Genomic DNA, 14095 nt, shown 5'->3' with positions numbered 1-14095 from the left:
AAAATAATATTATCTAAAATTAAATACTATTATTTTATTTAAAAAAAAAATTCAACATATTTATCAATTACATAATCAATCTTAACTCTTTAATTTAAATAAATTATTCATTAATGCTTATTTAAGTTCATTTTTCTACATAATTTAGAGAATTCAATGAACCTTCTTTCCTAATACTTAGGATTCTTCATAACATGAAGGTAATAAAAAAAAAATCAATAAATCTATGCGACCACAAATATAAGTCCATAAGAAATAGACCGGTACAAGCGGTTCGTTGAAAATACTATGAAATGGATAGGCATTTTCATATCATTAAGCTTTGATTGGGTGCATAAATATAAGGGTGAAAAAAGTCCAGAAGCGAAAAGAAGCTCCCAATAGGTCAAAGAAAGTAATATTTATTAATATTATTTTACATATTTATTCTGTGACAAAAGGATTCAGCTGAAGCAATAGACCGAGAAAGATGGACCTGGACATTGAAGCACTGAGGCTGAGGCAAGGTCGTGCCAACTTTTGCTCCACCATTGGTACGATTTTCACTCCCATTTCTATTTTTCTTTTTTCGTCTCTCATTTCTTAGCTCAGATACAAAGCTAACTATGGGTGGCCTTCTACATAATCTTATTTCCTTGTTTTTTCTCCACTACCTAGAAAGACATTAACATTTAGATTCATTATTTCTTTGACCTCGAAATTCTTACATATAACTTGCAATCGAATGGTATGGGGAACTTATGGATCACTCTTAGCCCTTAATTTGGTCAAATTAGACAGTTATGCGTCCTTATTAGCAGGGGGCAATCTTAAAAATCCTCTCGTTCTGGATATTTGGGATTTGAAATTTCTCATGATGGGCTGGTAGGGATGTTTACGGGAGGTTATAGGTTTGATCATGAAATTTTTACATATAACTTGCAACGGAATGAGATTGGGGGAACTTATGGGATCACTCATAGCCCTTAATTTGGTCAAATTAGACAGTTGCGCATCTACATAATAGCAGGGGGCAATCTTAAAAATGCTCTCGTTCAGGATATTTGGGATGTTGGAATTTCAACTTTTGCTATGGGAAAATTAGAATCTGTGATGGGCTGGTAGACATGTTTACGGGAGGTTACAAGTTTAACTCCTGATTGATCCATGTTTTTAATAAAAAAACTTATTATCAAACATTTTAACAACAGACCTAATAATTCAGCAGTAGTTTACCTATTTGGTACATACACGGATGGGTTCTGACCCTATGAAAGATCTACAAAACGCTCAATAATGAAATTTCGAGCTGAGACGCGTAATGTTCAAGAGTTTGATTAAATTCTCAATAAATTCAACGGAGACAACTCTTTTGGGCAAGTTATTGCGAAGTTTCAAACTGTGTAGAGTGTTGACATGAAAACTTTTTATGCAACTTCACATTTAGCCCAAGCTATGTGGTCTGAGAGATGACATTTAGTCAGTTAGTCAGCTTCATTTGATATTTTTTTTTATGTTCAGCTGGTGAGGTTTAGTGATACTGTTGATGAAGAGATTACATCATTTCACTGTCAACAGTTAAAGGCCGAAGTCTCACCCTTTCATTACGGGGGTGATGGTTTACCCTTCACAGCGGGTTCCCTTTACTCTTTTTCCTGCCATGTATTTCTTGCCCCGCTTAAGTGATTATCTTGTTCAATGAATTCTTGAAACCAAACCAAAACAACTGGAACTTACCTTTCTTCATTACATAAGGTAAAAAGATACTGGTCTTGTCACCTTGGTTGTGTCAACACATCGCTGCAGAAAATATTTGAATCAACTGATTAAGTTTCTCTCTATCATGCAACTTTGGTTCTATTTCAGTCTTGATGGTGGCTTGAAATTGGATCTCAGTGAGATGATGCATTGAGGATTTTCCCCTTTCCAATATAATTATTTTTCATATGAGTGGGGCGTATTGACTTTAGACTAATGCAGTTGAATATGAATTTCAATTTTGTTGGGTGAAAATTTTGTAAACTTGGGGAGGCTTACAAAATGTGGATTTTCACCACACTGTGTGAGACAATACCTCTCAGAAGGCAAGATATGGGTTCTCCTATTTATAAGGGAAAGCTCCCCCTTTCTGCTGCAATCTATATCTATTCTTGATCCACCTGCTAACTTTACACTAATTTCAGGATGATACAGTAACTTAGTTCTCTTTTTTAGAAGAAGTATTTCTCCAATTCTCTATTTAGAATAGAGCAACAAAACAATTCTAACTTGCAGTAATCTTAAAATTCTATGCTAATTGGAAGCAAATTGTCCATGAAAGTGCAAAGTTTTCCATTGCTTCCTTTTCTGAAAATGACTTAAGGGACGGGTCTTTTGTATACAAAGAGCTCAAAGTCTCCTTCAGATACTTAAGTCCTCTCAACCACTGTAACCCAAATGTTCATATATTGTAACCACAAAGCCTTTCAAATATATCATAAAACTTTCTACTCTAACAAGATAACTCAACAAAGCATAAAGTCTTCGTCTTAATATCCACTTAATACAATTTTTTTCAGTAAGATATCATAACACAAAGTCTACAATATTTTACTTTATCTCTTTCAACTCAAATACTTTTCACAAAGCAAGATTTAATCTCAAAGAAAGTAGACAAGAATGACATAAGAACATTCCCTCGCACAATAAAGTAGTCCCAAGACAAAGATTGGATGCAACTTCTTTTCTTCTTTGATTAAACTTCTTGAGTACACTACAAGTCCAAAGTCTTTGATAGCTTTTCAATTCTGCAAAGTTTTGATGTATTAGCCAAAAAATCTTTATTACAAAAGGATCCCTCATATATATAGAAGAGGGATGATGCACAAAAATAGGGAGAAGTTACAACTAATTGTGACTAAGTCAAAAGTAGAAACCTATTTGACTTAGGACACATGCAGTTCTATATGTGTACTAATGCATACATAGAATGATGCATGTATTATTGATCCTCAAGTTGTATTATTGCTACCCATGTTCTCAAATTTTAAAAATTATGTCTTTAAGGGTAAAAAGCAAAGTAAAACCCTAATTAGGGTTCTTGTTCCAGATTATCTAGGTATGAACATGGCAGGTCAGAGATGGACATGACAATTTGAATGAAGATGTTTTGGAGAAAAGGTGGCATGAAGATGAAAGTTCGCCCAAGGCATAAGGAGACTTGTCTAGACATCTTCAAACTTCGCCCAAGCCAAGGATGGCTAATGGAAGACAAAGTTCGCCAAGGTTAAATTGAGGATGGCAAAGCAAAGTGGAAGCATATCCAAGCTTCTTCAAACCTCGCCTTCTCCAAGGAAGAGTGAAGTCCTCCTTGGCATGAGACACATAAAGTCCGCCTTGGAAGATTGTCCAAGCACATGCTAAGTCCGCCTTGGCAAAGCATCATCCAAGTACGCCTTGTCCAAGGAGCCTCCAAGTCCACTCTTGGCAGAAACTCTCCAAAGTCCACCTCTTGCACAAGAAAAGCTGTCCAAGCACTAGCAAACTCCTACCTTCAGTCAAGTAATCCATAGCAAAGATTCATCAAACTCCTACCTTAGGTTAAGGGAAAAAAATTCAAAAACTTGGCTAAGTGTTGATACCTTGGAGAGAAAAAATTCAAAAAATTGGCTGTTGATTCCTTGGGGAATAAAATTTCAAAATTTGGTTAAGTGTCAAGGAAAATTCCCTAAGCAAGAAGCAAATCCACCCAAGGAAGATGAACATGACAATTTGAATAAGTATGGTGGAGAAGAATGGCATGACATCCACAAAGTCTGCCCAAGACAAGTGGCTGGTAAACATGGCAAGAAGAAGCTCAAGTCCGCCCCTCCTAAAACAAGACAAAGTCTGCCTAGGTTGGATGGTAAAAGGCAAGACAAAGATTGGAAGAGAGATGATGTACAAACACGTTCCAAATCCGCCTAAGGAAGAGCAAGTAAGAGATTGTCCAAGTCCGACCATGGCATGCGGAAGATGTCCAAGGACATTCCAATTCCGCAAAGCATAGGAAGCATGTCAAAGACCAAGCTGTTAGTTTTAGCAGTCAGATTAGCAGTATAGAACAAAAAATCAGAATGCAAAGTAAATCATACGCATAACACACGTGTACTCTGGGAAAACCTCCCTCTTGGAGGAAAAACCCAGCAACCAAAGATCTCAGATCTGATTAGAATAAACATAGTGGCTCAAGTCCGCTCCTCCTAAAACAAGACAAAGTTGGCATCATGTCTTCCAAGTCCGCCGCATGGACATGTCAAGATTGCTTCAAAGTCCGGCTAGGGAAAAGAAAGCATAAAGTGTGTGGCGCAAGCCACAAAGTCTGCCTAGGTTGGATGGTAAAAGGCAAGATAAAGATTGGAAGAGAGATGATATACAAACACTTTCCAAATCTGCTTAAGGAAGAGCAAGTCAAGAGATTGTCCAAGTCCGACCATGGCATGCGGAAGATGTCCAAGGACATTCCAACTCCGCAAAGCATAGGAAGCATGTCAATGACCAAGCTGTTAGTTTTAGCAGTCAGATTAGCAGTATAGAACAAAAAATCAGAATGCAAAGTAAATCATACGCATAACACACATGTACCCTGGGAAAACCTCCCTCTTGGAGGAAAAATCCAGCAACCAAAGATCTCAGATCTGATTAGAATAAACACAGTAGTGTTGGTGTCTGTTTTATCATCTACCAAACATTAGGATAGGATACCTGAAGGTATTCTATCCTCTCCTGAAAAATCACTACTGATTCCAAGGTCTATATGTGCGAACAAGCGACTTTAGGGGAATAGCTTCTTGGGTCGTGTATGCTGAAATTTTCAAGGGGGACTTACGTTTGACAAGTATTTTGAACTGCTGGACTTAGATGGATTTAGCAATTTAAGCTCTTCTTTTTTTTGGGGATTTTCTGGGATTTAGACTTTCAAAAGAAAGGGAAAAAGAAATAGGATTTAGGAAGGCTAATCTAATCCTATGAATTCTGGAGACGGTATCAGCTGGGTGATCTTGAGAAACCAAACCTTGCTTCGCCACACTAGGGACAACTACACAAGGCCGGTGCAATCTTCAATGGGTTGTGCTTATGATCGAGATGTTGGGATGCACAGGGGATGGGCTTAGACTAACTTTGCACGGTGAGATGGAAATCATCCATACACCAAAAGTAGGAGCGGAGATACACCATCAATTGACACTTATCAAATCCTTCATTCGAATTAACAACAATGAAAGCAAATCTAAGTTAATTTTAACTAAATGTTGAGGCAATTGAAACCATGCAAATCATTCAAATAATAGAGATTACAAAGCAGCGCACATGCAATATATTATCTGGAAATGACCTTAAGCAACAATACATCAAAAACCTCACCCTTTTCAAATGAGAGGAGGAACCTTATATAGTTTCTCAAAAATAAATGAATGGCTGAGATCAAACAGCGATCAAGGGCCAAGATTGAAAGTCCTAAACCCTAATTAGGGTTTCCCGAAATATTATCAGTTCAAGCAAATGAAAGAGTGACAAGTGGCGCAACTGCTAATTTTACTGAGGTGAGTGGCCACTTTCCTCTTTCAGAGATTCAACGTATCTGGACACCACGAGCTTGACCTCCTCCATGGTGACACTTGGCAAACCGCCAATTTGGAAGTCGATGAGATCCACATCATTGGCGCATGTGGCAAGGATGCCTTCCCACTCCACTGCTTGGGTGAGGAAGTTGTCATCGATGGAGAGGAAGTTTGCAATCTTAGAAAGATCGCCTTTGTCAATCATCCCTAAATCTCGGAAGAAGCTTGTCTGAATCCTGGCTCTCAGGTTCTCGGCTTGTAAATGCTTCTCCCTTAGGCTTTCCTTCTACCAGATCTCTGACGCCACCTGGAATACCTTGCCCAGGATCTCTCTAACCCTTGCCTCTGTCTCAAAACACTTGGTCTCGGATTTCTTCAGAACCTCAATCCGAGTGACCAGAGCATAGTACCATGTGCTGAAGTCGTACCTGTCTCCTGTCTGTATGACGCCTGCATCCACTAAGCTCTTCTTTGACATGCCTCAGATAACCTTTAGGTGAGGGAGTATTTCATTTTGAATTCCATCCACTTCTTCCCAATTGGATGATAGATCCTGGATACGATCAATCAACAAAGAAGTTGCTTCATGCACTGATACTAAGTTTTCTACCAGGGTGTTAGCACGTATCACAACATCTGAAATCCACTCCTTTTCTTGAGTGTATGATCCCTTCATCTCATCATAGTCCTTCATTGATCCCTGCTGAAGAGGCTGTGGTGGAGTAGCTGGGACTTCATGGTTGAGCGGGCTGGTAAGATGGAGAACATACTTCCTCCACTGCTGGTTCTCTTCTTCCACTTTCTTTCTCTTTTCTTTCTCATGAGCCAGCCTTGTCTTTAGAACATTACAGGAGTCGTCAAAATATTGGACCTCCTGGTCCTGGGTAGGTTTACCCATCTCTATGGTGGTGGTCTTGTAGTCATCTGCGGTGACATTGTCCCTAGTCTTCCCTTCTTTGGGCACTGCTATCTGGATTGTCCTGAATCCGACATTGTTCCTCTGAATCAGGGAGAACTTCCTGGTTGGTTTGGGCGGTTTAGCTGCGGCGGGCTCATTCACCTTCTCCAGGAATGCGCGGTAGCCTCCTCGGTTGAGTGGACCTCCTTGGGAACCTTGGCCTTTATTCTGGCTCTTAGCCAATCAGGAATGGTTGATTGTTCTAGAGTATTCCGATCAAACTCATCGTCTGCTTCTCTTGGGTTCGCTGGTATGCCATCCAAGAAAATTATAGGGGCTTCATCCTGCCCCCTGTCTGGAGTTCGGAAGACCTTCTCCATCACCTCCTCAACTGGCTGAGAAAGCACTCTTACTTCATCATCACTCACATAGATGTCTATCTCTTGTTCCCCAATTGTACTCTGATCAGGCGCAATGGAAGCAACACTTAGGATGGAGTGACTTTCGTTGGATTCTCTTCTCTCACCTACAACCCTCTTCCCTGTGCACTTTGTGGAGCTTCCACCCAACTCCTTTCTCTTTCGAGATCCAACACTTTCTGGATTCCGAGCATCACCGACGGAGGTACAAGGATGGATGGACAGAGTATCATCTACTTCCATTAATTCATAAGTTAAAACCACACCTTTGGCCTTCAACTGTTTTGTCTTTTCAGACGCCCACCACCTTGAGTACTCAACCACCGACCTCATGAGGTCTGCTAGATCTGATTTTTCTCCCTCTGTCCAATCTATCAAGACTAAGGGTTCATTCTTCATCTTCTCAAAACCCGGCTGCTGAAGTTCTAGGCTTTCTTCTACTTGATCGGCAACTTTGAATACTTTCGTTGCTCTCACCATACTCAAAGGAATTCTTGACCAGAACCTCTTTCGGATCTCAAAACTATCAACTGCATTAGCCCAGTAGTCTTCTAGATCCAGTCTGTGCTCAAACGTCGTCCTTTCGATCTTTATCCTATGGAATGGATCGAAATCTTTTCTTGCCTTGTATTGGTAGAAGGGATACCAGGCCAGTTCTTTCTCAGCGGTAGTTGCAGCCTGTGATGATGGACATGTTTCCAGCCCATTACCAATTGTAAGTGAGGATGTCCCTGCCTTCTTCTGCTTATCCCTTTGAATCACTATATACTCCTCCAATTGTCTCACAACCTTGATCAACACCACTTGGTTGGTAGGGTAAGCTGGAAGCTTGTATGGGGGCCCAGAGAATCCCTGAATTCGGAGGTAAGTGAACTTTGGATATTGGATGTACCAACACCCGAACCGACCGATGAAGTCCATAGACTCTTGAGAGAGCCTCTAGTGCAGGCCACCTTGAAGGGTCTGGGTGATGTGCATCAGGAAGGTATCATTCACCCTTTTGAAATGGAACTTCTCCTCCATATGGAGTTGGGGATAGCAATCATATACCGGAAATTGGTTCTCCTTGTTCCCAACTTCTCCTCTACAAGTGAGACCTCTGTACCTGTAGGTCCTAGCTAAAGAATAGAACAAGTAAGAACTCATGAAGAAAGTCCTATTCGCCTCCAGATTCCTTAGCTGGCTGTCTAGGTTGTCGCTGATCATACGGGCCCAGTCTATCATTTTTACTCCATTGATTATTTCATTAATGAAATAATACATCTAGGGTTCGAATGGAGCTCCCTGAGGATTTCCTATTATTCTATTGAGCAAGACGATCATGTCCCCAATGTCCTCCTTGAAGTATGCTCGCACTAGGCTCTTTCTCTGGAGTTTGGAGGTGCCCTTCCTTGGCTTGTTTAGCCAAGAATGATTAACTATGGCATCATATTCTTCCAGGTGGTCGTGGTACAGACTGTCAGCTTCGTCCTTGGTCATATATACTGCGTTGTGGTACTCAGGGATCCTGAAGGCCTCTCTGATGGCCTCATGGCTGACATTCGCCAACACTCTTCCATCAGGCGCAAGAATATCCTTACTGATGGGGTTGTAGTGTTTGGCACATTCAACTACTAGTTCATTGCACTGCATGGTGGGGAGGAAGTTGGCAGCGTGCACGATACCACTCTTCATCATTTTTCGTGCAATGGTGGTAGGCACAAGGTTGTCCAGACCAAACATTCGCTTCTTAAACTCCCTCAAATTGATGTGTCCGAGGTTGGTGTCGCTGATGTTCTTCCATTTTGAAGTCATCCTTGACTCTGGAGGAGCATCTTTATCTACTTGGAACTTCATGGTGTCTTAGACCTGCAGATGAATGATGAAAACTTTAAGTTAGAAAATTTCTGCAAAATTTTGAAAAAAATAACGGGGCTGCGAAATGGCTAAGTGTTGGAAAATTTTCCATTTTTCACTCTCATACTTAGCCACAAAAATTGAATTTTCACCTCCAGACCCTCAGCCTTGAGGCTGGTTGAAGTCACCATCAAGTGTTAAAACTTTCAAAAATTTTAACCAAAAAAAAATATTTTTTTTCAAAAATTTTTGAAAAAATATTTCTCAAGTTCTTGAAAATATTCAGAAAAATTCATAAATCTGCGTTATGAATCTGATTTCACCTTCAAATGTGTAGAAACAGGGCTAGAAATCTTCTCGAAAATATTCAGAAATTTTCAGCGAAGGTTAAATAATCTTCTCACGCCTTAATTGTCCTCCAAAAATCCGCGAAAAATCTGGTCTAAAGCGATTATCCAGCTTCCAAAAATGTCAAAATCCTTGTCCAGATGATTTTCAAACTGAACTTTAACCAAGCTTTCCTCAGTAATTTCGAAGTTGTTGATGTAATAATGAAGTTAAAAATGAAGTATTTGTAAGCAAGGTTAAATTCTCAAGTAGAAACCTTTAAAAAATACTTCTAATTTCATCTCCAGTTCTTTCGGAAAGTTTTTGGTCATTTTTCCAATTTTGAAAATATCTTCCAAAAGTTTCTATTTTGGTTTATAAGTTTGAAATATTAATTAATCCTCCAATATTCTTCTCTGGAAACTTTCTATTTTGGTTGAGGTTGAAAAATATCTGACAATCCATGAATTTCCCTTTTTAGAAACTGTCCATTTTGACTTTCAAGTTCGAAATCCTTGTTAATCTTCCAATATTCCATTTTGAAAAACTTTCTATTTTGGTCTTCGAATTCAAAATTTTAGATAAGTTTTTTATGACATCATATTGATTGTGTTTGACTTTTCAATGCCTTGGTGAAATTTTTAAATTTTGAATTTCCAATTTTCTTGAATTTTGGCGCACTTTTGGATATTTTCCAAGGTATGGTGGACTTTAGCTAGAGCTCCTCCTTGGCCTCCATTAAAGTGAAAATTTGGCTAAGGCATTGGGGCGGACTTTGACCCTTGCTCCCACATGGCCTCCTTTGCCTTGGCGGACTTTGGTGTTGACTCCTCCATGGCCTCTCTAGGTGGGGCGGACTTTGGAGTAAGGACCTTCATGGCCTCCTTTACCTTTGGTGGACTTGGGACTTGGCACTCATGTGACCTCCCAAAGGCATGGGGCGGACTTTGGAGAGTGCTCCACCTTGGGCGGACTTTGGTGTTAGCTCCTTCATGGCCCCTCTAACCTTGGCGGACTTTGAGGTGTGCTCCTCCATTACTTGGGCGGACTTTAGGCATCCCTCTTCTTGCTTGGGCTGTCTTTGGAAGGCTCTCCACATTGGGCGGACTTTGGAAGGCTCCCCTCATAGCTCTCTTCAAGGCAAAATTTTGGCTAAGGCATGGGGCGGACTTTGAAGTTCCCTCCTCATGACTCTCCCAAGGCATGGCGGACTTTGGCCTTAGCTCCTCTTGCTTGGGCGGACTTTGGTGGTGTCCCCTACATGGTCCCTAACCTATGGCGGACTTTGGTGGAGGCTCCTTCACTTCGACCCTCCTAACCTTGGTGGACTTGGCTCTTCTATCTCTCCACATGCTTGGGCGGACTTTGAAGGTGTCTCCCTCATGACCTCCAAATGCATGGCGGACTTTTGGCTTGGCACCCATGTGACCTCCCAAAGGCATGGCGGACTTTAGACTGAGCACCCACACAGCCTTCTAAGGCATGGCGGACTTCAGGCAAGGCTCCTTCATGGCCTCTCTTGCATCGTGGTGGGGTTTGAATCTGCAAAAATACTTCAAAAACCTTTGTTAGCCAGACTTAGAATTATTTTCAGAGAAACTTCAAAATTTCACAGTTTAATCTAATTTAACCTGATTAACTTGAAATTTGAAATCCATGCTTTAGGTGGATCATTTGAAGCAGCAAAAAGCCTAAAATCTAGGGATTTAGCTTTTTAGATCGAAACTTGGAATTTTCAAGTTCCGGTCGAAGCTGGTCAGTAGTACGAGTGTAAACCCTAGGTTTGCATCCTGGAAAAAGCAAAAAGCCTAAAATCTAGGGATTCAACTTTTTTAGGTCAAAACTTGGAATTTTCGAGTTCCGGTCGAAGCAGGTCAGTGGTACAAGTGTAAACCCTAGGTTTGCATCCCGAAAAAGTAAAAAGCCTAAAATCTAGGGATTTAGCTTTTTTAGGTCAAAACTTGGAATTTTTGAGTTCCGGTCGAAGCAGGTCAATGGTACAAGTGTAAACCCTAGGTTTGCATCCCGAAAAAGCAAAAAAGCAGACATCCCTAAAAAATAGGAAAAACTTTCTAAAAATAGCCATACCGGGGATCGGGCTAAAAATGCCAAAAACGAAACTTCCTAAAAAATAGGAAAAAAGCAAAAAAGCAAACTTTCTAAAAATAGAAAGTTGTCCAAATTCGTCCAAATCAATTACGATCTTCATCCTTTGGCCTCTCTAAGCACTCTGGTGGTGTTCACACTTCGGAATCACATAACTTGCAAAAACTAACTTTCAATCGTTAGGGCTTGAAATGCTCTGAACTGGACAAGGCTTGGTGAAACTGCAGCAAAAGGTCATAGGACGCTAACAAAACCCTAGAAAGTAGGAAAATCAGAGGGTCCCCATTTGCAATGGGGCGATGTGTGAAAAAGGTCACAACAAGTAGTAGATTACAAACGTTATCCCCTTTAGGGCACACAGCAACAGGAGTGAACTTATCTGAAGATGAACGATTGAATGTGTATGTAGATCATAGTTACTGTCAGCCGAATTGAGACTAAATTCGGAAGACCTAAGGTGCTTCGCCCCGTCTGAATCAAGTTTGGCAGCCTAGCAATGTCTTCGCTGATGATGAATTAGTGTTCGCTTGGCCTTGAGTGGGTTTGCTCAGCATGAACATAAATTCGGCAGAGTTTAGGTAGGTTGGGATGTGCAGAATTAGATTCACTAAGCCTTAGAACAGGTTTGCTCCTCCTTGCACAGATTTGCTGTCATAGATAAATGCCGCAGTGCAGATATATGTTGCTGAAGATGCCCTCTGCTGATCAGAGATGGTTCGCATGAGATAGATTTGCTTGCTTCAATGAATTCTTTGAGATCCTCAAGTCTCCTTTCATATATAGGAGATCATACACACAATAACCCTTGGTCGGCCTTGAGCATTTTGGCGCCAAGATACAATATAATTTAAATGCATTTACAAGTTACATGAATAGGTCTTGACCTATCACGTCATCACAAGTTACATATATCATAAAAGTTACACCCATTGGCCAAATACGGCTTGACCCAAATAGGGTTTACATAATAAAGTTAAATATCAAAATGCTAAGGCCGACATGCCACTTAGCATTTTGTGTACTAGGTTGGCCCTAGAAGGGATCCGACCTAGCTACACATCAACACTCCCTCTTAGCTAGGGAGGATTCCTTCTGAATGACCAAGTCACATAGTGACTACCACCATGGCTACTCCCATGGATGAGACACACCATAGCTACTCCCAGAGGGTGAACAAACTCATCATGGAACTTCTTCCATGATACCTACCATACCTACTCGCAGAGGGTGGGCTCACCATGCCTACTCGTAGAGGGTGAACAAGTACACTATGATACCCACCATACCTACTCGTAGAGGGTGGGTCCACCATGCCTACTCGTAGAGGGTGGAACGAACTTGGCGAATTTCTTTTGCGAGTTAAAGTCGTAAATACTCGCCAAACAAAAAAATTTGCGAGTTTTCGGCAAGTAGTATGCTGATCTTTATTTGAATTATTGTTTCTCCTGTAGGTTGTGACAATATTTTGTAAATTTTAGCAAGCAATAATTTCTGTGAAATATTAGGAGTGCATGGTTAATTTGCAGGACACTTTTTAAATCTAATTTAGTTTTGATTTAAACAATTTCATGTTCTTATCTATAGGTTGCATATGCTTTAAGAGTTACTCTTGTAGCAATTGTTGAAATAAACGTTTCACTTATCAAACTTATATGTTATATTAATTTGACAGCAACTGTCAAACATGGATATTTGATTTTGAATTTTCTTTAGTCATGAGTTAAATGAAGACCCACTCTTCTGTATGGGAGGCAAATGTTTAACAAGTTATTTTTGCAGTAACTGGTGAACTAAAATTTTCATTCATTAAAAATCTATATTTGAATTTTGTAGTTCTTGCATGGGGAAGTGGAGATCTTGGGCAGCTGGGCTTGGGAGATGATAGAGGCCGCAATTATCCAACACCTATCAGGTCATTATTGGACAAGGACATTGTGCATATTGCAGCCAATGATCTTCATACAGCATTCCTTACAGGTTATACTGTAGCTGCCTATTCTTATCTTCATTTGTCTAGAGTCTAGACTAAAAGTTTTAAAAAAAGTTAAGCTTTTCTGGTCAAAATGGAAGCATGTGTATTTCATAGAATCTGTATCCAGGAAGTTTGACAGATTTTGATGGTCCTTGTGCTAGGTGAGGGAGAGCTATATATGACAGGAAATAATGATTCTGGTCAGCTAGGAGCCCGAGTTCGAGAGTCACAGTTATCTCCTGTTCAGATATCTGCTTTAGACACATATCGCATATCACATGTGGCTTGTGGCCAAGCTCATACTATTGCCATAACAGGTGTCAATGGATTAATATTTATCTCTGGAGTATGATCTGCAATTCAAGATATGATTTGTTTCTCTGTAACACTTTTTTGATAGCAAAACTAAATTGGGAATGTATTCTCATGGACAGTCTATTTAATAGTTTAGTCAGCACTGGATTATTCAAATACACACTGCTATAATGCATTAGAATTTGAAGAATTATCTTAGTATCGTTGGTTGACTAGTTACATGCAGCTTCGTATTGTGTTGATTTTGGTCTAATTGCATAAATTATCTTAGTATATGTAAAAGTTTTAAAGAAAGATCATAAAATTGTGCTTGCAGTTTCTGGTTCTCATGTTCTAATAATAAAAAAGACGCTTCATTGAATTTTTATGTAACAGATGTTGGAGCATTAGTGTCATGGGGTGCAGCAGATCTAGGTCAGTTGGGGTATGGAGATGCTATTGGTATTGTGGATGTTATTCAGCCTCGCATAGTCAAAGGGACTCGTGATTTTCATTTTGTTCGTGTAGCATGTGGTGCTGCACATTCTCTTGCACTTACAGGTAGTATCTTTTTGCTTTGATTTTTTGGGGTCATCTATTATCTACTAGTCTCTATATGGCTTTACATGCATTTATCAGTAGTGTGCTCCAATAACTAATCCCTCGTTTCACTGAAAACTTGAGG

At 40.1% G+C, this 14095-nt stretch overlaps 1 protein-coding gene across 4 annotated transcripts in view; it reads left to right on the top strand.

The window, feature by feature from the left end:
* The first annotated feature begins 350 nt into the window (after positions 1–350).
* LOC131066540 (uncharacterized) overlaps positions 351–14095 on the top strand; it is a 275016-nt gene continuing 261271 nt past the window's right edge. For all 4 annotated transcript variants that reach the window (XM_058001323.2, XM_058001322.2, XM_058001321.2 and 1 more), the window contains exons 1-4: positions 351–533; positions 12978–13121; positions 13278–13433; positions 13807–13971. In XM_058001323.2, the coding sequence (XP_057857306.1) occupies positions 470–533; positions 12978–13121; positions 13278–13433; positions 13807–13971 (529 nt within the window). In that variant the 5' untranslated portion in view covers positions 351–469. The remainder of the gene's footprint in view (positions 534–12977; positions 13122–13277; positions 13434–13806; positions 13972–14095) is intronic.

Source organism: Cryptomeria japonica, chromosome 3 (genome assembly GCF_030272615.1).
Source record: "Cryptomeria japonica chromosome 3, Sugi_1.0, whole genome shotgun sequence".
NCBI lineage: Eukaryota > Viridiplantae > Streptophyta > Pinopsida > Cupressales > Cupressaceae > Cryptomeria > Cryptomeria japonica.
The sequence above is the reverse complement of the archived record's forward strand: the minus strand, read 5'-3'. Positions and strand labels throughout refer to the sequence as shown.